Source organism: Hevea brasiliensis, chromosome 9 (assembly GCF_030052815.1).
Source record: "Hevea brasiliensis isolate MT/VB/25A 57/8 chromosome 9, ASM3005281v1, whole genome shotgun sequence".
NCBI classification, from domain to species: Eukaryota; Viridiplantae; Streptophyta; class Magnoliopsida; order Malpighiales; family Euphorbiaceae; genus Hevea; species Hevea brasiliensis.
In genome coordinates, this window is record NC_079501.1 from 28329710 (window position 1) to 28355219 (window position 25510).

General features: G+C 30.8%; 4 protein-coding genes across 5 annotated transcripts; 1 reads left to right on the forward strand and 3 right to left on the reverse strand.

The window, feature by feature from the left end:
* Window positions 1-626: 626 nt before the first annotated feature.
* LOC110654793 (UDP-galactose/UDP-glucose transporter 4) lies at window positions 627-4187 on the reverse strand. Its single transcript, XM_021810893.2, has 7 exons — window positions 3740-4187; window positions 3220-3248; window positions 2922-3123; window positions 2580-2822; window positions 2377-2478; window positions 1606-1713; window positions 627-1076 (listed from the first exon to the last, which is right to left on the reverse strand). Exons 1-7 carry the CDS (start codon window positions 3863-3865, stop codon window positions 843-845), a joined length of 1044 nt encoding a protein of 347 aa, XP_021666585.2. The 5' UTR covers window positions 3866-4187; the 3' UTR covers window positions 627-842.
* A 4344-nt stretch (window positions 4188-8531) lies between these two features.
* On the reverse strand, window positions 8532-11590 carry LOC110654791 (uncharacterized). 2 transcript variants are annotated; one of them, XM_021810892.2, is made up of 3 exons: window positions 10508-11590; window positions 9343-9460; window positions 8532-9258 (listed from the first exon to the last, which is right to left on the reverse strand). In XM_021810892.2, exons 1-3 carry the CDS (start codon window positions 11288-11290, stop codon window positions 8699-8701), a joined length of 1461 nt encoding a protein of 486 aa, XP_021666584.2. In that variant the 5' UTR covers window positions 11291-11590; the 3' UTR covers window positions 8532-8698. The 2 variants fall into 2 exon arrangements, with proteins under 2 accessions (XP_021666584.2, XP_021666583.2); XM_021810891.2 differs by having other exon boundaries at window positions 9343-9463.
* Window positions 11591-21157: 9567 nt separating this feature from the next.
* LOC110654790 (dehydration-responsive element-binding protein 1E) lies at window positions 21158-22398 on the forward strand. Its single transcript, XM_021810890.2, has one exon. The coding sequence runs from the start codon at window positions 21353-21355 to the stop codon at window positions 22040-22042; it is 690 nt and encodes a 229-aa protein (XP_021666582.2). The 5' UTR covers window positions 21158-21352; the 3' UTR covers window positions 22043-22398.
* Window positions 22399-23827: 1429 nt separating this feature from the next.
* LOC110654789 (dehydration-responsive element-binding protein 1A) lies at window positions 23828-24833 on the reverse strand. The gene has a single exon (XM_021810889.2). It carries the CDS (start codon window positions 24749-24751, stop codon window positions 24023-24025), a length of 729 nt encoding a protein of 242 aa, XP_021666581.2. The 5' UTR covers window positions 24752-24833; the 3' UTR covers window positions 23828-24022.
* Between the last annotated feature and the right edge of the window lie 677 nt (window positions 24834-25510).

A 25510-nucleotide genomic window follows, 5' to 3' on the forward strand; every position in this document is an offset into this window, starting at 1 on the left:
GTATGAGTTTAATAAAGAGTAAATGCTATTTTATAATTTTATAATTTTTTATTAATATTATTTAAATATTTAAAAAAATTAATTAATATTCATATTTTTTTAAGGTTAAATATTAATATTAAAAATATAAATTAATAATTATCTTTTTAAAAGTTAAAATTTACAAAAGTAACGTTATCAAATAGATATTAATTTGTAATACAAAACGTTTAATGAAATTAAAATTTTTTCAATAAATATTAAATTAATAGAATAAATATAAATTTTAATATAATAAATATTTCATCAATAAAAATAATTTAGAAACTGAATATCGAAAGTCATATAAAAAAAAATTATTTTCTGTTAGGATATCTTAACGTTACATATTCTTAATACCATCTATGTAATTTTTTTACTCGAATTTTTTTTTTTTTTTGACATTGGCCTGAATCCTTATATGGTACATTGAGTTGAATTGGATATCACCCAGCAGTTTCTGTAATTGAGTTATTATTTCTATGCGTGTCTAATAATATATTAGTAATTTAAATGAATCAAATTATGATATTCCCTATTAATTTCTAAATTATGATTCAATTATAGCAATTTCTACAATTGTGTTACTATGTGTACTCATTGAAACATTTAATCTAAAACATTATTCTATAATAATGCAATTAAAAAAAAATTTACATCACAACTGTATTTTGGCCAATTTCTCTATCCTCTGGTTCTCTCTTTTCTTCCTTGATATACTTCTGTTATTTCTATTCTGTGACTACCCCTTGTGTTTAATCAGAAACAAAGATTAAATTTAACCAACAAAATAACAAATAAATTATGAGCTTCATCTTTATTCTTCACACTAAGGGCCTATTCTCTTCATCTCCTTCACCCTCTCCGTTATCAACAAGACTCGTCTCTTCTTTCAAATGAGACTTCCCCGGCCTAATGGGAGGATTGTTATCTAGCAATATCTTCAGTATTATTCCCATGCCTATGAGCAGTAGCCCTGTCCCATGCTGGTCTGTTAATGGCTTAGTAAATATCATGTATGACAGTAATAAGGTGACTGCCTTTCTAGCTGTTGTTATCTGCATCAACGTAGAAATCAAACTCAGCTGTTAGATATATCTGTGGCAATTGTGCAATCCAGCACTTGAATTTCAACAGACAGAATTTATACTACCTTTTTTCTGATGATGATTGAATGTTTCAAGTCCCATAATTTTCAAAAGTTGAAAAAAAATCAGACATCACAAATTGAGAGCAAAGCATCAGAAAATTAGACGATATATACTCAGTAATTGCTCTCATGCCCAACACTATAAAAGAAAGACGCTGGGTTGTACAGGTATATGTCCACCATTACTATTTCAGTGGTCCACAGACCATGGATGCGCAAAAATCAACAGATTCTGTAACAAGGTCCATGGATGTAATAATGTACTGGAGATTTTCTCCCAAAAAACTCAATGCCCCCATTTCAAACCCATCTAACAAGCAGTAGATCAACCCACTAGTCCCTTGAGTGGGGTATTAAACTAGTAGACAATAAATTTAAAATTATAGAGCAAAACGCAACAAAAAAATATATATATAGGAGGCTAAAAATACACATACCATGGCAGTGGCAGCAGCCCCAAAAATAGCAATAAGGGATAAAACAGACACTTGCCCAATGAATGTGGCCATTGCTTCAAATACTAGCACTCCATACACATAAGGATGCTGAAATTGACACAAAACACATTATTAGTCCAGAGTCCAAACAATAAACATCAATGGTAGTAAAGATCTAAACCACAAAAAATAAAAAATAAAAAATCAAATTTTCATGTATTGTTGATCTTCAATCTTGATCTTAATCAAGAAGATATAAAACAAGCAAAAGGAGTTATCAAACACATACAATCTTCATCTGTGTCTATTTCCATCCATCGAAGCAGAGCAAATAAACTTTTGTCTTCCATCATTGCACTCAACCCCTTAATGTGTAGCACACACATTATGTACATCTTCACACACAGCTTTACTTTTCCCTTTCATTATGATTTATTACATATTTCCAATATTTTTGTTGCTGGGTCTATTCTCACTTCCGATCCATCAATTAGAAAAATCACCACTTGAAGCTCGGCTATGTTAGCATATTGTATTCACCAATATATATACTAATGAAGAGGGCCATCAACAACCAAACCATTGGTTTCTCCTACTTAGATCTTTTTGCCATGCGTAGGCCAGCAAGTTTGTGCGACACAACTCCCAAACCATTGTAATTAAGATCATAAAAGTGTACACGCCTTTTAGAAGAAAAATTAGATAAGCATACATAACACATATTTACGTATAGAGAGATACTGATATTTAAATAATAGAAATATTATTTACTTGGGAACAAGAATTCCAAGCCTTAAACAGCTCTCCTGTCAATATCATTGGTGGAAGCAAGAAAGGCAATCCTACTACTGTTGAGCAGAATAGCACCTCAATCTGTTAGAAAAGAAATGTAATAAAAAATCAATATAAAAGAGTGGAGTTTTGTCAAATTAGAATTGAATTGAATTCATTTACCAAAGAGAAATCGTGATCACCTGTTTTGTGTCAGGATTCATCGTAAAAATTGCTTCTTGCAAGTTCCCCATTAAAGAATCCATAACTAAAGCACCACAGATCATTAGAACGCCAATTATGCTAAAATTTGGAGAAGTTTGGGCATCTGCTAAGGTGAAAAGGATCAGACCAATAACTAGAAGCAGAGCAGAGATGTATTCATGAAATGAATATTTCCTCCTCAAGCCCGGAATAAAGGCACCCATTACCATGACAGGAAGCACCTAAAAAATTGTCAAAATCATGCAGACTCGTCTAATTAAAAAGCAGGTACGAAGAAAATAACGTTTGTTAAGAAATTTAACAACCAAAACTAAATTTACCTTGGTTGATTTGAACATGATTTGGGCTGGATAGTTAAGGAAGGCCAAGGAACCCTTGGTCAATCCATGAGAACCCATAAGAACGGCAGAGAGTTTCACATACGTTTTCCATGGGTTCACCATTTGCTTAGTGGTGAAACCCTGAAAGCATATTAGTACCAGGTACACAAATCCTTGCACAAAAGTGAAATACCAGCCATAGCTGAAATCGAAAAAGAGCAAATGATTACACTTAAAACTTGAATAATAGAATAGAACTAGCCGCCAAGTCACAGTTGGTTTAGGAATGGTGATTTACCTGAACTGAAGCCGATTATACACATATTCCTGAAATTAACCAGTGAAGAATTATCAAATTTATGAATATTCATAAAAATTGAGGTCAAAAGAAGAATTCAAAAACAATAAAACAGTGCACAAAGAACAAGAAAAGAACATCCTCTTTTTAGCACGACAATGAGCCTCAGAATGCCATTGAATCAACACAACCTGTTTGGTAGTTGAGAAAAAGGATGTAAGCGAGAAGAGAGGGACTCCGTAAGTAAATAATTCTAATACTTTTTCGTCATGTAAAACCAGCTTCTAAACTAGTTTGCTTTTCAACAATATCAAAATCACACAGGAGATAAGATCGGAAATTCTCGCATTTTCTCAGTTACCAAACAGAGCACAACCAAAAGGAGAAAAACAAAAAGTAAAAAAATGCATGTTACACACAGAAACAGCACCAAATGAGAACTGCCCATCAAAGTCAAACAAAAAAAAAACAAGAAAAGAAAAACCCAAATACAAAATAATGCCAAATACATTAAACGGACCTCGCAAATGCCATTAACGAGATAACCAAAGAAGAACCCAGAAGAACAAATAAGGAATTGCTGCCATTTAGGTCGATCAGATAGAGAAATTCCGAACAGAGACCTCGATTGATCCTCACCCTTCATATCCCTGTCCCTAAATCCTGATCACTAAAACCAAATTCAGTAGACTAAAACCGTCAAATACCCAAGAAGTTCAAAAGGGTCTTCTCTGGAAAAGATTGATTGCTTGTGTTAGCGGTGCATGACAAAGTATTAAAAAAGGGTTTCAGTTTGATGAATCGGAGAAGAAAAGTATCAAAGTAGAAGGTGAGAAAGCCTCAAAATTCTCTCTCCCCCTGGAAAGAGAAGAAAGGGAGAGCACGCGAGGCGTTTGAGTTTATTGGCTTTAGGCTGGAAACCAAGGAAAAGGGCTTAGGGAGGAAGGAAGAAAGAAAGGAGACGACTGGTGACTCACACATCCCGACACTAAGGAATTAGTAGAATTACGGGTTTCACTTAAAACGTTTTCTCGCGATAAAATTGATCACGAAATGGGAATGCGTTCAGACTCACCTATGTACTGTTAATTATGGGGTGAGCATAATTTGACTAGGGTAAATTATAAAATTTAGGGTTAATTTTACCTAGAGCCTCTTAATTTTTTATAATTATATTAGGATCATCTCTTAATTTTAATTTATATTATAAAAATTTTTAAATTTTAATTTAAGTATAAAATCTCTTTGATTTGACTTGTTATCATAAATTTTTAGATTAATTTAAGATTAAATTTTACTATTATCTCTCAATTTAAAGAGATTTATTAAAATTATCTCTTAATTTTATAATCAATTTAAAAGTTTAAATCTTATTTATTTTTTATTTATTAAAAATAAAATCAAAAATAATTTGATATTCTTAATAATATTTATAATTAAATAATTATTTATTTTATCATATAAAAAAATTATTTTTACATATGTTATATTTTAATTCGATTTTAGGTTAATATCTAAAAGATTTATATCTAATTTATTTTAATTTCTTTGGTTTTATTTTTATGTAAGAAAACAAATTAATAACATATAATTATTTTATTTTATTTTCAAAATATTTAAACCCTAATTAAGTATGTACGATTTTTTTATATAGGCTAATATTGTATAAAGGTTTTGACTTTATTTCTTAAATTAGAAAAATAATATATGTAATCTTAATTATTATTTAGTATATTGTGTATTAAAATTATTTACATATTAAATTAAAATTTAAAATTTTTTGTAAGACAAATTAAAGTTGAGGGATGTCTATGATATATTTATTGAAATTGAGGAACGATAAATAAAATTTAGCTATTAGTTCACTTGGAAACCTATAATAGTAGATCAAAGATTTTAATAATACTTAAAATAAAATTTAATATTTTTTATTATACAAATTAAAGTTGAGAAATATTACTGATATAATTAACTAAATTGAGGAATTATGAGTAAAATTAATTCAATTTCTTGATATTTAATAAAACTTACATATTAGTATTTGAAATAAGTTTGGTAACCATTTGGCCTCAAATTTTATTTTCATTAATAATTTAATTCTTATATTTTACTTCTATTAATAAATTAGTTCTTATAATTAGCAAATTTTAAGAATCAATTTATTAATATATAAAGACTAAATTATTAATAGAAATAAACTTTAAGGATCAAACATTACTAAACTTACACCCAAAAGTATTTTATAAATTTTATTAAATCTTAAAGGCTTAATTAATTGAAAAATTGCACTATCACAAATCAAATTAAGTAAACCCAATTGCAAATCCTTAAACCACATAGTTTTTTTTTTTTTTATACCAATCTAAATGTAAATGTCTTGCCTCATCAATGAGTCCATTTTTCCATTCAAATTAAATGCAATCCAAAATAAAAGATTTTCATTTATTATTGTGATATTGTTCATATATATATATATATATATATATATTTTTTTTTTTCTTTTTTTTTCTAAAGTCTCATTTTAACTCTTTAGTTTTTGGCTAATACTCACATTATTTGGACTTTGCACAAAAAAAAAAAAAAAACCTCGAACATGCTTTTTTTTTCATTAAAAAAAACATTTTCAATTTTAATAAAATAAATGTATATATTTTAATTATAATCTATTTGAGTTCAATTCAATTAATGGTTAAATAACTGTCATATAAAATAATTAATTATTTATTCATGCGTTGCATAATAATAATTTAAATTTTTATTTAATTTAAATTAAATTAATTTTAACATGTTAAATTAATTAAATTATTTAATAATTTCTTTATATATTTAAATATTTTAATTACTATATTTAATTTTATAATTCAAATCGAATACTATTAAATTAATATATATTATTAAAATAATATTATTAAATTAAGTTTTATTTAATTTTATTAAAAATAATTTAAAAATTATTTTTTATTGACATATTTTTCCAAATGCCCGCCTAATATTAGAAAATAAGAAAATTTTTCACATATTTTCTGGTAAATGAACGGAGGTTAACTCAAAGGTCATTTCGGGGGCAAATACATGGACGTACAAGTAAAGCAGCAACACCAGATGAGGGCTTCTCGCTCATGCGATATATCGCGAGATATTGGGATACGGAGTATTGGCTTTGAACCTCATCCATCAACCTGCCACGTGGAAGGTGATTCGCTGACCTGGCAAACTAGGATGACGTGCCATTAATTGTCCTCATTCTGAGGGGTTCATAAAGCATAAAACAACATTTCCTACCTCTTCTATTTAACTCCGTCAAGTGTTTGAAATATTCAACTTTTTATGTTTATTATATAAAAAAAAATATTTATCTTGAAAACTTTTAAAATTTTATAGCCTTTTAAGTTTATTATGAATATAATTTTATTTATTTATTATAAATTATTGTATTTGCTATTTTGTATGAGTTATTTTTTAAAATAAATTATAATTAAAGAACACAAATAATATTTTTTAAAACAATATAAAGTTATATTTTTTAATGATATTATAGTGTTACAATTTTGACAAAATTTAGATATGAAAATATTTGTATCATAATTTAATTTTAATATTTTTTAAATTTAAATTAATCTATAAATTTAAGATATTATATTAAATTATCCAATGAATTGAATAATTGGAGTGAAATTAAATTATTAGTACTTGATTATTATAAATTACGCTTATTATTTTATTATAGTCATGCTAACATAAAATGGCATTGAAAACTTGGCTAATTCTCAATCCAATGAGAAGGAATAAATTTTAATAATCATATCTAAACTTATATAATTCTAATATTACAGTTTTTAAATTTAAAAATATAATATAAAACTCCTCTCAACTTTTAAATTTTACATAGTAAAATTTATCTAATCTCAAATCACTGATTTTCTAGTTAAACACTGACTTAAACAGTTTTAGCATGGAGCATAGTCAATATTTCTCTTTTTTCTCTCAAGTCATATAAATTGAATGCTTATCCTCTCTACAGAGAAAATAATTTTTAATGTGTAGAGAGAATAATTTTATATTTTGCATAAGAGATGAGAGAGAAAAATACTGAGATGCTAATGTTATTCATTTAAGCGTCTAGCTAAAAAATGAGTAATTGAAAGTCAAAGAGATTTTATTGTGTAAAATTTAAAAATTGAGAGGATTTTTTTTCTATATTTTAAAGTTAAAAAATTATAGGGTTTGCAATTATATAAGTTTAAAAACAGTTATTAAAATTTATCCCAATGAAAAGAGTACGCTTTTAGGGTTGGGCTAATGGTAATTCAATTCTATAGGCCTATTTCACACCAGTTACAACTGATTTTTCTATAAGTATGAATAATAACGAGTAGGATATATGTGAAAATTACTAAATCTGAATTTGAATTCAATTTTGATTGACATTCTTATTACCAAATCTATCCTAATTCCAATTATTATTAACAAAAAAATATCTAAACTCATTTAATTTTATATATTTTAATTAATAAATTACATAAAAATATTTTTATTAATAATTTATATTTTAAAAATTTAATAATTATATAAAATATTTAAAATTTATTTATTTAAAATATAATATATAAAAATTTATAAATATTATTATAAAAAATATATTTTATATTTAATTAATTACTTAATTAATTAGGTTCAGATGATAAATACTTAATATGTAAAATTTAAATCAATTATAAATATTATTTTTTAGATTTGAATTTATTTTAAATTTAATTATATACTTTTCAAACCTATTTATGAGCATTCAATTGGCCATAAATACCCGCTGCGATCGGTTCCTAGCTACGAGGCCTTTTTGCAACTCCAATGTTATTTTGTTTATAAAATCTATCTATATACCAAAACTGGAAATCCCATAATTAAATAATGAGGTTTGCGTTAATATTGAGTTATTTTTAGGAGATTTCAAATGTCAGTCAAAATCAAATTAAAAAAAAAAAAAAAAACTCATTCAAATGAATAATTGAACCTACCAAAGAATATTAATCAAACAAAACAGCCTTCTATTAGAATAAATTATTAATAAAAAAGAATTTAATTAAATTTTTACATAATTAATTAAATTAAATTTTTATAAAATTTTAATTAAAAAAAAAAAGAAACTAACGGATTTCGATTTTGGATCAATCTTATGAAATTTGGCGCATTATTTTTGTCCATAACAATGCTGTTAATTAAGTTGGCCATGCATATTGTTGATTCAATCCTACAATGCTTTGATTAAGATTGGACAAAGCTACAAAATACGATGCAGAACGAAAAAGAACAAATCAATACAAGAGATATTCATATGATTTTTCAAATTTTAAAATTTCACAATCCCAAAGTGTATTCATGCTTCAAGGTGGCTTTAATCATTCAAGCTAAATGGCCTGCCTCCAAATGAGTAAAACAACCTTGAGTTAATCCATATTTGTTGTACTAATAATCAGATAAATTACCTGAGGAGATCAAGTATGACTTCGTTCATCAAAGAAGTAAAGATCTCAATCTCCAACTCTAAAATCATCTCTTCTTTTTCTTCATCAAAATTTCTCCAGTTCCCTTTCCTCTCCATTTCTCTAAGGTAGACAACCCTGGAATCCTTCACCTCCCACCCCAAAAACATTTCTTGTGGATGCCCATTTATCCAATCTTGTGCTACCTCTAACTCTTTCTCCAAGTCTTTATTTTGTCCTTCTACCATGCTAACACTTGCTTTGTTTTCCATAATTTTCTCTCTGAAGAAGTCTAGCAATATACTGTCTGCCTCTGATATCAGGCGATGATTCGATGGTATTGTTGCCTTGACGAGCTTAAGAAGCTCGTAAGCACTTTTGTCTTCTTTAATGTCACTGAACATGTTGTTGTGGAAGGACGATGAACGAGCTTTTATAGGAGATTTAAGGGTTTCATCCTCTAACCCTGCCAATTCCATTTGCTTTTCCAAGTTGAGTGGATCTAACTGAGCAAGCTTCTCAAACCTTATGATATTTGCCCTAAATCTCAGTTTAGCTCCTGCAGGTATATCCAAAGTTAAATATCATTCAACAAGATTCATAAATTTTTGATTTGGTAAAAAAATTAATTAGCCAAACACACCCTCCATCCGGACAAGACTACGCTGGAAAGGAGGGCTAATATCTTCTTCATCTTGGAATGGACAGTCCAGCACTGACACTGGACTAAATTGCTCTTTGTTCTCCTCATTGGGCCACTCCTGCTAAAAATATACAAAAAACTAATTATCAATGAAATTAAAATGTTCTGGAGAGCCAAGACTTCCATTTCAAAATAAAATAAAAGGATACAATTCACTAAAATCCACCTCCCATGCCTTTTAATTACTACCCATGTCTCATGCCTTCCTTCTATTTCAAAAGTAGATATGATCTTATTTTATTTTAAATAGTACGTCTTTTTTTTTAAATATTATTAAAAAAATTTTAAAAAATTATTTTTATTAATTTATTTTTATGATGCCACTCAAATATCATATTAACTCAACAAAATAGTTTACATCCAGATTATTTATTTAAATAAATTTTAAATTATTTTTTAATATTTTAATTAAATATTTTTTTAACAATAATAACCCTAATAATAATGCTAAACAGTACTATACTGGTCAACTACGTTAAAAGGAAATCTCACTTTTATATTAGTAGACAAAGATCAAACACTCAACGACTAAAGGGAAGTAAATCCAAAGATTAGCTACTTAGGCCTTAGCTTTTTAATAATTGATTAGGTCAACCCACTACTAAACCAATTTAATTATTTTTTTAATCATAATTATTTTTTTAATCATATTAGCACAATAAATAACTCTAGCTGGCAGTTAGATTTGATATGCCTTCTACAACCAACACAGCAAAAATCAAGCTCTGCATTTTCTTCAACTCTGAGTCATACATCATCTTCCCAGCTCTCATCGACCCAAAAAGAAAATTATAATAATAATAATTCGAAAATATAAAAGAAAAACTGCAGGAATGTATGAATGATCTGATGTCTCGAATACCATGAAAACTAAATACTCCCGCGAGTTTTAGCGCCGTAGATCCCGCGTTTAGACTCACGTAGCGGAATCGTAGCCCTCGAAGAATTCGATTGCATTTATTTATTTTTTTTTTGTTTTTAATATAATGGAGAATGGAGATATCAAAATCGAATAATATGAACCAATCAGAGAGAGCCAACAACCGACAGACGATAATACAATTTACACATGCGAAGTATTAAATAAAAATTCTAAGCCACTTACCTTTGTGTTTTTTTCCACCGAGAAGGCGATGGAATCTTCACCGACCGTTACGCCTTCTACCTCGCTGACTTTCTTCTTGCTGGGTAAATCTTTTTGGCCTCTTGCGGCGGCGTTTTGGTTGCTGTAACTCTCTGAATTACCGCTCTGAGCAGTAGATTCGCTATCAGTCCAACTCTCACTGTTACTGCCTGAACTCGTTGAGAGTCTGCCGTTGGTTAATGCGGTTGTAACGAGTGAGGTGGAGTTTTGATTTGTGTTGTGATCTGACGGTTTATCTACTTCCTCAAGGAACTCACGGAAAGTTCTCCACCGTCTGATCTCGCTGCCTTCTCTTTCTCTGTGATCAGCCTTCCTCCAGAAGCTTTTCTTGAATAGCTTCCGCGAAAGGCTTCGGGGCAGAAGAAGTCCTCCTTTTCTACTTCTGTTGTGTACGAACGGAGATGAAGACTTGATGAAGGAGGAAGGAATCGGAAGCAGCTTAACAGCTTTAATAACGGCCTCCGATGCCTTTTGAAGAGCAGAGATTGTTGTAGAAGCTGCTTTAGATGATCTGCTTCTTTTGAAAAACTGTTGACGTGTATGTTTGGGGTTGGGTTTGGTATTGAGATCGATCTCGAGTAGAAATCGGACGGTGGTGCAGCATTGTCGGCGGGGAAAAGATTTGAAGCCATTGGAAGAACAGGAGCTGAGATCATCCCTGAGGTAATCCTTGAGCATCACTGGCCTGTTCTCAATCAAAAAAGGTTTTTGACGAGAGAAAGTGATAGTAGAAATAGAACCCATATTGTTTTGAAATTTAAAAATAGAAAAGAACAATGATATACAGGTTTAAGTAAAGGGAAATGAAATAATGAGAGGAAGCAGAGGTTGTGAAAAGCTGGAAAAGAAACAGAGAGGCATTTAAAACAGGAAGAGCAGCTTTTTAGTACAAACACTAAAAACTAGCAGAGAGTGAAAGAGAGAGAAGAGAGGGATTTTACAGAGGAAGGTAGGATCCAAGGTGAAGATCTCAACGAGTTGCAGGAGGTAGTAGAAGAAGCTTGGATGATTCTTAAGGTGAAGTATTTGAATCTAAAGCTTGGTTATTTTAACAGTGATTTTTGAATTATAGGATTTGGATTTTATTTTTAAAAGGAAGTTGTATTACAACAAGTGGAGACGTGTGAGACCAGTAGTTGACTTTGAAAAATCTTGAAAGTGATAGGCTGTCTTCCTCCATGCAAAAGTTGACTGGCCATTCCTCACGCGCCTTGACACGTGTGCTTGTCCTTAAGTTTTATGGCAATGTAAGCGAGAAAAATGATCTACTGTTAGATTAAGCTGTGTAAGATCATCACGAATTAATTAAGATCTCTCTTTCCATGTATAGTTTTGTAATAAAAAGATGGAGTTCGAAAGTACATATACATATGCACAATTGAAAATGATTTGATTAAATTAGGAGATTTTTAAGACAATGATATATAGTGACAAGGACATGGACAAGCCTTGAAATGGTATGTTTGGTAGCTAATGGGTCATGGCAATGCACTGGCGTTTGGCACCATGGCAATAAATTTCCAGGTACCCACACCTACCCAAAATTTGTTAGTTCATCTGTCTCCAAAATTAAACTTGCAATTTATTAAGAAATTTGTGATGGCAGGAATAGATTTTGTTGTTGCTTAATGTTTTAAAAATGGTGATTCGGTGGTTCGGATTCACACCCAACAACTAGTACTGTAGGTTTAGTTGCTCATAATGTTGGTTGAGATTGGCTTAATGGGCATTTGGTGGATGTGATACGTGTTTGCTATGGCAGATAAATAGCATTTGCTTCACTTGGAATGGAGTGGGTGCTGATCGCTGATAAATAGCATTTTCATAAGTTTGTCAAATTAGAAAAAAAAAAAAAACTTAATTTTTGATTTGAGATGAAAATATTATATTTAATTTGCTTTATTATCAGGTTTTTATTTGGAAAATTTAGCAATTCTTGACGACTTGGCTGATATTCGCCATTTTTGAACTTCATATCCAAGAATTCTATCGGGCTATGTGACTCTTCTTTTCTGAAAGCATTATTCCATAATGGTGGATTAAGAATTGGAATTGGGCCAATAGCTCCTTATGGGCCTGAGTATCTTTTGAAAAGAGTAAGAGATTATCATAGAGATGAGTGAACTATGTAGAATGGGCTCAAATATTCAAACCATGGCCTTTTGAAAGAGTGATGGTGCCACCTTGAGTCCAAATGGCATAACAGTCCATTGGTACTAGGCATTTGGGATATAGAATGTTGTTTTGGGCCTGTCTACTGGATCAATTCCAACCTACCAAAATCCTACTTTTAAGTCAAACTTTGAGAATGTGTGAGCTTAATGAAGGTGAGTGAATAGAGAGCTAATTTTTAGAAGTGCAAATTTATCATCTTAAAGAAAATGATTTAAAGGCTTGCAATCTATTACTAGCCTCTTTTTCCCTTTGAGCATCTCTGAACTTTTTCATACATAAAAAGCCTGATATGCCCAAGCAGAACTTGAAGGTTCAATGAGACCTTGCTGGAGTAGTTGGTGGCATTTTGTCTGAGCTAGTGAGAGATCTGATGGAGTCATTTTAGGATGAGAAATCTTTGTAGGATTGACATCTTCATTTAGCTTAAAATGAAGCTTAATGAAAAAGTCTTTGTTTTTCCACATTGACTTTGGATGGGTAAACTCTACATGAGAATCTGCACAAGACTAAAGGAGTAGATCTCTGTGTTGTTCAAAATCAGGAGGAGCTTCTGATAAAGAGAACATTTTTGGAACTGTGGTGAAAGGCTCAAAATTCCTTTTGAACTTTAATTCTATAGGAAGGATTTACAACTTTTGAGCTTGTTGATAAACATCAAAACTAATCAACAAATCTTTATCTGGAAAATCTGTCCAAATGACTCTTGTTCATGTTATACAGTCTGGAAAAATTGTATTCTTATAGCCCTTTTTGTGATCAAACTTGTCTTAAATATCTTTCTATCTACTACTTGAAAATATTCTAAGTGGGAAACCCATGCTTCATTAGGGAGAACTATAGGATTCATTGTGCTTTTATGTGCATTATTATCAAGAAAATCAATGATAGGTATACGTCTGTCATATTTGGATGATAGCACATTAATGTACACCAGAGGAATAGGAATAGAGGGCTGAGCCGAATAACAAGGCTGTAAGGTAATAATGGAAGCATAATTAGAATCAGAATCTATTGTTTCTAGAGATTCTTCACTTTGTGATGATACTGCTTCTAGAGCAAAGACTGTTTCTCCATTAGCTTCTTCTTATTCAAAGAACAAAGATTCAACATCAGCATCTTTTAAATTCAAATGAGTACTTTGATGGATTTGCTGAATAAGCTTGGCTTCCTTCTTAGAATTTTGTGGACAATTTTTTTGCAAAATGTTCCCTTTTCCCACAGATATAACACTTATCGGATTTCTTGGTTTTGCTGCGAGCTTTTTTTTTTTTTTGAAGAACCGAAATGATATGCTCTTCTTCTTGCCTTTGTACTTTCTAGAGCAGAATTTGAAGTATTTTTTATTATGAGACTTCTTTTTTGTTTTACAAATGCATTTCTTTCTTCACATTTGATTGAGAGATGAGCCTTTTTGTAAACCTGTTTGAGAGACTGGTTATTTTCTACTAGTTCTTGAAATAATTTCTGCTAATCACACATTTTGTTGAGGGTTGCTAGTGTCATATGATGAATTTCTTCTAAAGACATTTGAGCTACTTCCCAGTGAGTAGCTAAGATTGATCTCCACAATTCAAGTTGAAGTTGTTCTGGCAGGGAGGCTATATAAGTATGGCACAGTTAACATCAGTATATCCATTCAGCATATAATAACATTGCAACATTCTCTAATTGTGCCTTTCAATGTCTCACTGTCTTAAAGAACAACACTTCATCTCAAAAATTTCTTGTCTCTCTTGTTTGTTATAAAGAGCAGCATCACCAATGAACTCCTAATAAAGGACATTTATTGCTCCTAATATGTAAAGTTGATAAAACTGAAGCAATAAAAATGAAGTAATTTGTAGTCTCCCAGGGATGGAAAACCATTCTTGTAAAGTTGTTTAAGAAGAGAACTCTTTTAAGACTTTTAGTAGTTGAGCATCTGGTTTAAGCATTTGAACTTTAAGCCATGCCCTGAATTCTGCTAGACGATCCCTCCATTTTAAGGCAGGAACATCATCAAGGGTAAACCATGGTCCAGTAAAAGGTTTTGAAGGTGCCATATTTACAGTTTCCACAAATTCAATATCAGGGGGAAGCTTAATGTGAGGTTCTGTAACTCCTTCATTAGAGTCTGTAGAGGTTGCCATGAGTAAATTGGTAATATCTGCTAAATGCTGCTCAAAATTAGAAGACAAAAGATGTTCATCATGTTCATCTTCAGAGGAAGACATAAGTAAAGCTGGAGAGGCCATTTGCTGAAGAGGAGGCTCAGGGGACATTTACTGTTTGTCTTTTTTAGGTTTAAGTTTGGGCTTGTCTTCTTCCATAGATTCAAAAGAAGAAAAACTGTGATGAGCAGTTGATAAAGAAGGTTGAGTTTTGGGTTTTTCTAAAAAAACTGTGGGAGTGAAAGGAGACAGTTGATCAAACGATTTATAAATAGGAGATGAGAATAATAAGTGGAATGGTTGTGGATTGTATGGTGCTCCAGTAGAGGAGGCCATAAAAGGATTTTGTAGTGATTATGATAAAAAGGGATTATGCATGGGAGTTGTTTGTTTTGTAGAGGTAAGTGTGTAAATAAACTAAGCCGCTTGTGAACTGCTCGAGATTCGGCTCGAAAAAAGCTTGATTTGGTTCGGCTCGTTTTCTAAACGAGCCGATCTCAAGCTCGAATTTTAGGCTTGTTTATTAAATGGCCAAGCTCAATAGTATTTGGTTCAAGCTCAAGCTCGAGTTTGGCTCGTTAATAGGCTCATGATCTAGCTCGTTAAACAGGCTCACGAACTAATTCGTTAATTAAGCTTGTAAACAAGCTCATGAACAGGCTCGTGAATAAGCTCGTGAATAAGCTCGTGAACAGGCTCGTGAATAAACTCATGAATAAGTTCGTGAATAGGCTCGTTTATAAACTCGTGAATGTACTCGTTTATCTGCTTTGAATATAAAATAATATGTTATTAAATATTATATTATTATATAAATTTATGATATAATTAAAATAAAATAATTCATTTATAAATATAATTATTTTTATATGCTCCTAGAAGGTTATTATAACTTTTATGCATAAAAATGATTTAAAACTAATTTATTCATATTAAATTACCAAATAAATGAAAACTTAACTACATAGTTTTTTGTGGTGGCCGAATGAATTAAAATATGAATTCATGTATCTCTCTTCCTTTTTCTCTCTAAATGTTGAACTTTTAAAAGATTAAATTTCAAATTTAACACTAATCTATCTAATAAGTATTACTACTTTTTATTTGTGTGTGTGTGTGTGTTTGTAGTCTCTCTCCCCTCCCTAGTTTTTTTTTATTAACACTAACTAATCTACCTGTATATTATTAATTTATTATACTCTATATACTACCCCTATCCTAGTCTCTATTTGACTCTCTCTCTCTCTCCTATTTCTATTAACACTAAGTAATCTATCTATATAGTATTAATTTATTATTACTTTGCATACTATCCTTCTTTCAATCTCTATCTCTATAAACTCTCTCTCTCTTTATAGTCTCCCCCTATTTCTTTCTATTAACATTAACTAATCTATAATTATTATATTACTTAATATTGTACATTTATTTCATATAAATTAAATTATTATTTTTTTAATAGAGCATTAGTGAAAGATATAAAGCACCAAATATAATTTGATAAATTAAATAATATAATATATTTAATTCTTTTAAACTTATTTAAATAAATAAAATAGAAAAATAGAAAAACACCCGAATTATAATATATTTATATAAAAATTCATAACTGACACTTTATTAAGAGTATAAATTAGTTAATAATATAAAAAGTAATGTATTTTATTAGAATAATATTAGAAAAAATAAAATAATAAATTTAATTATAATTACATAAAATTAATAATATTATTATAAACTACGTAGTTTCGATTCAAAACGATGTAGTTTTGAATTTTAAGAATAAAGTAAACTAAAATAATAAAACACAGCAACCCACGATCTCTCATTTTGATAACCCACTAACCCTAGACTTCTATTCTTCTCTCGTGTAAACATAGCAACCACCGCACCGACAGTCGATTTGCCATTTTTTCTTCCTTGGACAAAAGCAAAGTGGTCGAACACAACAACTTAGGTCTCAAATCTCAGAATGCAGCAGCTTCAGTCTCAGATCTTGGACAAGAGAAGGGTCAAACGCAGTAGATTTGATCGGACAAGGGCAGATCGAGTTTATTCCATTTTCAATCAGTAAATGATTTTTTTTAGCTTTTTTGTTATATTTTTCTTTCATAGGATTTGCTTGTTTTATTTCTTTAATGGGTTTATCTATTTTCAACCAAACTTCTATTCCATTTTTTTACTTTTTTTTTTCTACTTTTGACTCAACTTAATTTATCAAATTATTTCTTAATTTCTTAGACATGGAAAGTTTCATGATGAACTTGTTTAATCAGGCGTTTATAATAATCAAGATAAGGAAATAGTGGCTTTAGTACAATTTTAGTTTCCCTCTATATATAGAACAGAGATTAAAATAGAGAAAAAGATTAATTAATTAATTAATGAAAAATAATACGAGGATAAATTTTGCAACAGAATACATGTATATATAAATATATGAAATATCCCTATAGGAATCTCACTTTATTAATATAAAGGAAGACGCAACTTGAAAAGGGAAGAAAATGCTTAATTCTTTAATGTCAATATCATGCAATGAGAACAGATGAAATGAAAGATGTAAAATTAAACCAATGGAGAAATGGAAAAAGGAGAAGTTGAAATTAGATGATGGTAATGATTGCTATCATCAATTTCCTCCAAGTTTCAATATTTTTCAATATTTGTTGCAAGAAGCCTTGGTAAGAGTTGGAATATATAGGAATTTCGCAAATGGGATTTTGCAGGTCAATTTGTTTGACATTAATTGATTAATTAACAAGGTAATTAAACAAATATTTATGTGAAATGAACAGAAGAATTTTATGTTTTGCTAAATAGAACGTGTTTATGTAAATTCTTCACCATGTGAGGATTTTGGTCAATACATTACTGTCACTTGTAATAATAACTGGTATCAATTCTTGACTTAAACATAGTTAAAGTTATCAATTCTTGACTTAAACATAGTTGAAGTTGATTGATTCTTCTAATCTATTGACTATCTTCTTTTGCTACATTTCTCTGTATTTGATTGTTACATTAGTAGAATTTACAAGTTTTACCTGAAAAATAAAATTTGGGTTGGTAAGTGAGATATTTGCTTCTCTCAAATCACCTCACACCAACCGTAGTTCCTGTGGCCTAATCAATTACCTTAGGTCTTATCACCACTGTTTCCTATCATTAAGGAATTATGAAACCCTGCAACTGCAATAGCAAAAAAAGTAAAAGTAATCTTCATATGCTAATTTATTTGCTTATGGCTTAGAGAAATAAATATTAATGAGTTGTAAGGTAGGCAGCCTTACTTGTTGACTTGCTTAAAAAAATGTATATTTGTTACTTTGATGGCTTAGATTGAATTTTACTTGCTTAGAGAGAACCAAGTGGACAAAGAAAATATAGGCCGAAAAGTCCATTAGAACAGTTGGCGCACACACATATTCATATCCTATGCTGTATAGAATGCTAAAAACTATCATATATAATTAAATTCTATTCAACGGGCCATACTTCTCTGGATTTAGCTCTAATTCTCATTTTTTAATTAGTTGAAAAATGTGTTCCGCTTCTTGTACACTCAATTGCTCACAGGCCATATCACTTCACATTCAATCATTGTGACAATTGCTCACAAGCCATTTCACTTCACATTTAATCATTTTTTTAATAATAATAAATAATTAAATTAATTTGAGTTTTATTTGGATTACCAATAAAATAAACTCATCAATTTAATTATTGAATTTTATTTTGATTACCAATAATTTCTTTTTCTTTCAATAAATTAAATTAACAAGGATTTTCATTGATGGTCTATCTTAAATTAGGCAACTAATTTGGGATGGATTCAATTGAGATCCTAGTAATTTAATTGATCAATTTTGATGTAATTTATCAACTTAATTATTGAATGTTATTTTAATTAGCAATAAATTCCTTTTTTTTTCCTATTATATATATCATTTTCAATAAATTAACATATATATCTTTTCCTTTCACTAAATTAAATTAACATATATATCCTTTCCTATTATATATATCTTTTCCTTTCAATAAATTAAATATATATAAATTAAATTGATGGTCTATATATCCTCAATGGTGAGCATTTCTATTCTATATATCATTTCATTTTTATATAAATAACATGCGAAATTTTTTTAGCAAAATATCAAATAACTCAAACTCAAATGTGATTGACTTAACTTCTCGTATTGATCAAGCTTGTTCTAATGCTTTTCTTTCTACTCAAGATTCATCTACAAGCCCAGTCATGGATGATGCTACTCCAAATGTTGACGAGGCAAATTAGAACAAAGAAAAAGATGTCACTGAGGCAAATGAAGAGAAGGAAAATCCATTTGCTTCAAAGAAAAGGAAGCAAACATTTAAGGTAGCTGAGTTTAAAGAAGTTGCTCTTCCTGATGGAACAGTACCGTTATTTGTATGTTAGTTTAACCGAATAAAAATTCCAATTGGTTGAAAAATGAAGGAATTGGAAAGAAAACCTTCTCCCAAAGGGAGAATTGGTGGGATTTGTATGTTTCTTGGGAACAATGGGCTTAATGCCGAGAATTAAATAAGTGAGAGTTTGGTTTGGGCCTTGTTTAGCCCACCTTCCGATAAGGAGGTTGAATGAAAGGCAGTGACAAACAACCAAGAGGGCTGTGGAGGGGGAGGCAATAGAATATCTTCAGCGGCCCACGTGATTCTCGGAACTGGTAACCACTCACCACTTGGCCTATCTGGCTGAGTTAAGGCATGGTTCAGCTTTTTTCTATTTCCGTGTGGTGTGTACGTCATCATCCGTTTCATATCAATTTTAATTGCTTTTGTTTTTTAGTTGCTCAATTACTTCTCAAATCACGTTTTAGATAATTCTGTTTAATTACTTCTCAAATCACGTTTTAGATAATTCTGTTTAATTACTTCTCAAATCACGTTTTAGATAATTCTGTTTAATTACTTCTCAAATCGTGTTTCACGTTCTTTACTTCATCCATAAACCTTCTCTCTTGTTCTTCCAAATAAAAATTTAATTAAATATAATTAATTAGGAATAATTTCATCTTTTTTCAAAAATATAAAAAATAGAGATTTAATTTCTTAATCCAAACCTACCCATATACCATTTTCAGAAATATTATAAGGTTTCAGTCGTTTGCAGAAAAATCTTGTCATCCTGTTAGTAAATTCTTTTAGAATTTTCTATAATTCTGCACAAAGTTTAATCATTTGAAGTTCAATCTAGTGATTTAGCTATTTTTTGTATTTATATTTCCAGTTAAGCATTTTCAAGTTAATTTTTATATATTAATTTTTTAAAAATAATTTTAAATTTATCGATTTAAGAATTGACCTTTCAGATACTTCGTAAAAAAATAACAAGATGAGATTCAATCAATTTCTTCTACTCCATTCGTCTTCCTCTTATTTTCTCATGCATGATATTTTCCCAAGAAACATATGAGAAAAGTTTTTCTCGCTTAAAGAACAATGTTCATCTATTCAGAAATTGGCCTAGTTATCTGTTATTGATACAAATGGTCAATTAAAACTGTTAAATTAATCCTGTTAAAAAATGATTTCGATAATCTTTTAGATGGTATGAGAAAATTCATAATTATTTGATTAATTTTTTTTATTTATATTTAACATATCATATATAATATATAATAAAATTTATTTATTAAATATAAAATTTTATATATTTATATTTTAAATCAATAATAAATAAAAATTTTTGGTTATTGTACATGATGCAATGAGTTAAACGCAATGGTTGAGGATGGAATGTGAAACGAAGAATTTATACAAATTAAATGAGAAAAGAAAAAAATTGATAAACGCATTATTTAAAAGTTTGCTTGAGTGTGTACGGCCTCAATATTTAAGCACAGTTGACATTCATCGCACGCAGCGCAATTAATACAAAGACGAAGGACATAATTTAATTTAACACATGACCTGACCAGATCAGACCATTGTTTTCAATTTTATCAAACACGGGGCCAACACACTCTTCACACACTTGTTACACTGTCAGCGCCGCGAGCAATTTTTAGGTCCACCAGTCTTCTACGTAAGCTCGAAGGTGTTTTTCTACGAACACTACCGTAAGTACACTTGTCGTCAGTCGTCACCAGCCCCAACCTCCTCCAATCTTAAACATACACGTAGTCTTTTTCAACCGAAAGAAAAATTTGTATTATTATTACTATTGTACACGTTCTTTACACTTTCTTTTCATGTCAGTTCACTTTTTAAGACTAAAAGAGCTCTTTTACTTTGAGTTTACTCCGTGTCCAATTCCTTATCCTCTGAAAATTTTATATGCTCTCACTATATATGAGTATCTTCAAGCCGACTCTCTAGTCTAAGCTATAGCATCTTCCCTTCCCAAAAACTTCAGAAGTTCAATTTCATACCAGATTTGGAAGCGAAGTGAACCCATTAATCTATATTTAATTTAGCTAGCTGATTCCCTTCTTCAATGGACTCACACCCATTTTACAGCAGCCAAGAATCATCTTCACCGTCCCATGCCAGCAGTACTACTGCAGCTCATTCTAACTCGGATGAAGAAGTACCGTTGCTAGCGAGCAGTCGTCCCAAGAAGCGCGCTGGGAGAAGAATATTCAAGGAGACTCGCCACCCAGTTTTCAGAGGTGTGAGGAAAAGAAATGGTAATAAGTGGGTGTGTGAGCTGCGAGAACCCAACAAGAAATCACGTATATGGCTTGGTACCTTCCCTACACCAGAAATGGCAGCCAGGGCACACGATGTAGCGGCATTGGCACTCAGAGGAAAGTCCGCTTGTCTTAACTTTGCTGACTCTGCTTGGAGGGCGTTGCCTGTGCCCGCTTCTCTAGATGCTAGGGAGATTAGGAGGGCTGCCAAGGAGGCTGCAGAGTTGTTTCCGACTCAAGAATTTGAAGACGGTGATCAGATTACAGTACAAGGTAGTAACATCGTGGAGGATTCGAGTGAAGATTGTAGTAATGAGTGCAAAACTTTTCAAGAAAATGCCTTGTTTATTGATGAAGAGGAGGTATTTGACACGCCAAGGTTACTCGTGGAAATGGCACAGGGTCTTCTACTCTGTCCACCTCATTTTGATGCGGATGCTACTGAGCCGAATCGCTGGGAAACCGACGTTGACATGTCTTTGTGGAGTTACTAATTATTTTTATTAATAGTTAGTAATAGTTTTCTTTAACCCAAAATCATGGAGTAAACAATTCATATAATCAATCCCAAATTTTTAAAATAAAGGCTTAATTTAGTTGAATTGAGTTGAGTTAGTAATAGTATTTTGTTTTTACTATTTTATTTACAGGAACTGTAAATGTCATCATAGAGGAAGACTCTAAAATAGATCGAAATAGAAAAAAGTTTTTTTTTTATTTTTTATTTTAGAAGATAATTTTCATGTGTTTTTTGAGAGGGGGAGAATAAACTCTGTGTAAACACAATGATTTCTCATCATAGAATATCATTTGTTTATAAATACGAAAAAGCTTCCTTTTAGTTTGATAATTTAATCTAATAATGTGATTATGGCTTTCTTTCTAATAAACTTTAAAAATAAATTAAATTAATTGTTGTATATCTTATTAAATAAGATTTATTATGACTCAAAATATGAACATGTGAGATTAATCTCACTGTATATTTTGTATTTTAAATTTATAATAAATCAAGTTTATATAAGAAAAATTTTTAATTTAATTACTTAGCAAATTTAGGAAAAAAAAAACTGTGATTATTGGCTAATAAGCCTTCAACGTTGCTTTTTCTAAATCATCCATTTAACCTTTCCTTTTATAGAAGGAAATACTTAAATAGTAAGAATTAAAATTTTGACATTAAGAAGAAAAGGACATTCAACCAAAAAGAATGGACATTGTGGGGAAAAAAAGATGTGAAGACGATATTTTTAAATGATTTTCTTAATTAAGTGGCTAAAAATTAACTGAAAAATTCTTACTAAGATTCTATTTATATAAATATATAGTATTTATATATTTAATAGATGAATTTCATTATATATATTTTATATCTTTGGTTTATTATGAATGTGTCTAAGCAAGAAAAATTTAAAACTATAATCACAATTTTCTTAAGTACAGAATCAAAATAAAGATTTTTTTTTAGGGAGAAAAATTGTTAATTTGGTTAAAGTTAAACTCAATTTTCTTGTATTTGAATTCAATCGTATTGTATACTTAAGTGTAATTTCTTATTTATAAAATTATACTAATTGAAAGTAGAGTACATATAAGTTCTTTTGGACAAAAATTAAGAAAAAGCAACCATATACTACACAAGTTTAAGACTTTTTTTTTTCCACACAAGTTTAAGACTTTCAAACCCAGCTAGAAGCATAACTTAATTACTTGGTAAATCATAAGAAAATAAATTTGAATTCAACTCCCAATGTTGACAGTGGACTGTTGTGGCGGAAGGCTGATATGGTGAAAGATTTTTGACTTGGTCTCTTTCCCTCCGCCCTTGCCAAGTCCAAATTTCACATTCGAAACTGGATAGCTTTGCAATTGTCAGCGAGAAACTAGACTCCCGTGGAAAAATCCGTAGGCCAAGTAGGATAGGCCCGGACGCCTTTGAACATGCTCTTTCTCTGGGACACATGCATGATCTGACCCCAGAAGTTGGAGGTGTACTGTAGTTTTGTTGGGCCTCCCATGATTTATATTATCCAAGATGGATATTGCTTTCTAGAAGTTATCTTTAATATGGAGCCTCTCTATTTAGCTTACGAGTACATCATTGAATTGAACCACAAAATTATTTAATATTTTATTATATATCAAGCGAGTTCAAGACGCCAATCCATGTTTGATGACAACTAAATGATAATTTTACATAATTTCCTTCTCTTTAATTACCAAATCAGTTCAATTAACGATATAATTTTAATGATTTGTGTTTTGCAACTATACAGAAGTTATGACAAAAGAATTCTATTTATATTCCAAATTCAATTAAATGATACAATAAAAATAAGAATCATTTGTTTCTAATTAATACCCATTATTCAATGAGCAAAAATTTCCTAATATGCTACTTCGCTAGCTAATTCTTTAGCATTTACAAAAAAAAAAAAAAAAAAAAAGAGAGCCCATTGTGGCCAACTAGCACATCAATTTGAAAAACTCCATAAGGACACTTCAGTGTCGATAGGTTCTAAGTCATCCCAGTTGATACTATCATTTCCGGCGGAATGTGGAGGCGAAAGTAGAAGCCCTTTTGCCATATCTTCAATCAACATTGGCATGTCAAATATTGCTTCTTCATCTATGTACGTGAGGCTTTCATGTTTCTGATCAGTACTTGAAATTTCACTGGCATCCTCCACTCCAGAATTTGGTAGTGAATTTTGCATCATTACTTCACCATCTAATTCTTGACGCCCAAACATCTCTGCTGCTTGGTGTGCTGCCCTCCTAATATCATTAGCCTCCTTGGAATCAGGCACCGGCAACTTCCAAGCAGAATCAGCAAAGTTAAGGCAAGCAGATTTTCCTCTAAGAGCCAATGCTGCTAAGTCATGAGCTCTGGCTGCCATTTCAGGAGTAGGATACGTACCAAGCCATATACGGGACTTCTTCTTAGGCTCCCGGAGCTCACAAACCCACCTTTCATTTTTCCTTTTCCTGACACCTCTGAAAATGGGATGGCGAGTCTCCTTAAAAATCCTGCGCCCTGCTCGCTTCTTGGGATGACTAGATGCTAGCAGCACTTCTTCGTCGGAGTGAGCAGAGCTGCTGGGGGCGGCACTACTGGCGTCGGAAAGGGAAGAGGGTTGGTTCTTGTCAGCAGAAAAGGAAGTTGATGGTAGTTGAAAGGGATCAGAGAACTGGGAAAACATGTTGAGATTTGGTGAGTGTAATTGTACTTTAAATTTTGCCAATAAAGGGATATTGTCTTTAATCAGGTTGATATTTTCATGCGACAATCGCGCTTTATATAAAAAAGTCACGTAGTTTGGGCGCGAATTGGACGCGGAGACGGAACAAGATAGAAAATGGTTAGACTTACAGGTCACAGCCGCGGCTCACACTAGGGGATCAGCGAAGCATCTAATTAAGCTGATGGAGAGAGGGCTGTGACATTTTCAATTGGGCGTTTTCCAGCTTGTCTAACACTTGTTGTCCAGCTCAGGCATACAAGTGAAATCTGTGTTTACCACGTGTCCCTTTTGGGGTTTCTTAGTCATTAAACAATTTCCTAGGGGAGCTTTCCTCAAACTCTTTTAAGTACAAACGACACGTGTGTCTTTTTTTGGGTCTTATCTGTCGGCCACTCTATGGCTTAGTCTATTCTCCCCAGTGCCTAACTTCTTGCTTCTATTTTTGTCGCCTATCACTCTGAATTTTTAATTATTTAATTTTTAAACTTAATCATACTTATCCTTTCATTTTTTTTTTTAACATTATTTTCATGATTTTATCATTTATTTTAAATAAAAAAAATTATATCACTCAAATTTATTTATAAATAAAAAATTATAAATAAATTAATATTTAATTTAATTTATAAATTAAGAATAAATATTATTATTTATAATAATGGCAAAGAGAAATCCCTGTTGGGTTTTGAGCAGTGAAAATTCTGTGTGGGGTGACGT

Excerpts from the sequence above, each read along its gene's own strand:
- LOC110654793 (XM_021810893.2), bottom strand. The coding sequence starts at position 3,865 with ATGAAGGGTGAGGATCAATCGAGGTCTCTGTTCGGAATTTCTCTATCT. Across the intron at positions 2,823-2,921 it reads TCATGTTCAAATCAACCAAG|GTGCTTCCTGTCATGGTAAT; the intron begins GTAAATTTAGTT and ends ACAATTTTTTAG. Across the intron at positions 1,714-2,376 it reads CTTGGAATTCTTGTTCCCAA|CATCCTTATGTGTATGGAGT; the intron begins GTAAATAATATT and ends TGTCAATTTCAG.
- LOC110654791 (XM_021810891.2), bottom strand. The coding sequence starts at position 11,290 with ATGGGTTCTATTTCTACTATCACTTTCTCTCGTCAAAAACCTTTTTTG. Across the intron at positions 9,464-10,507 it reads CGGTGGAAAAAAACACAAAG|CAGGAGTGGCCCAATGAGGA; the intron begins GTAAGTGGCTTA and ends GTATATTTTTAG. Across the intron at positions 9,259-9,342 it reads TAGTCTTGTCCGGATGGAGG|GAGCTAAACTGAGATTTAGG; the intron begins GTGTGTTTGGCT and ends ATATACCTGCAG.
- LOC110654790 (XM_021810890.2), top strand. The coding sequence starts at position 21,353 with ATGGACTCACACCCATTTTACAGCAGCCAAGAATCATCTTCACCGTCC.
- LOC110654789 (XM_021810889.2), bottom strand. The coding sequence starts at position 24,751 with ATGTTTTCCCAGTTCTCTGATCCCTTTCAACTACCATCAACTTCCTTT.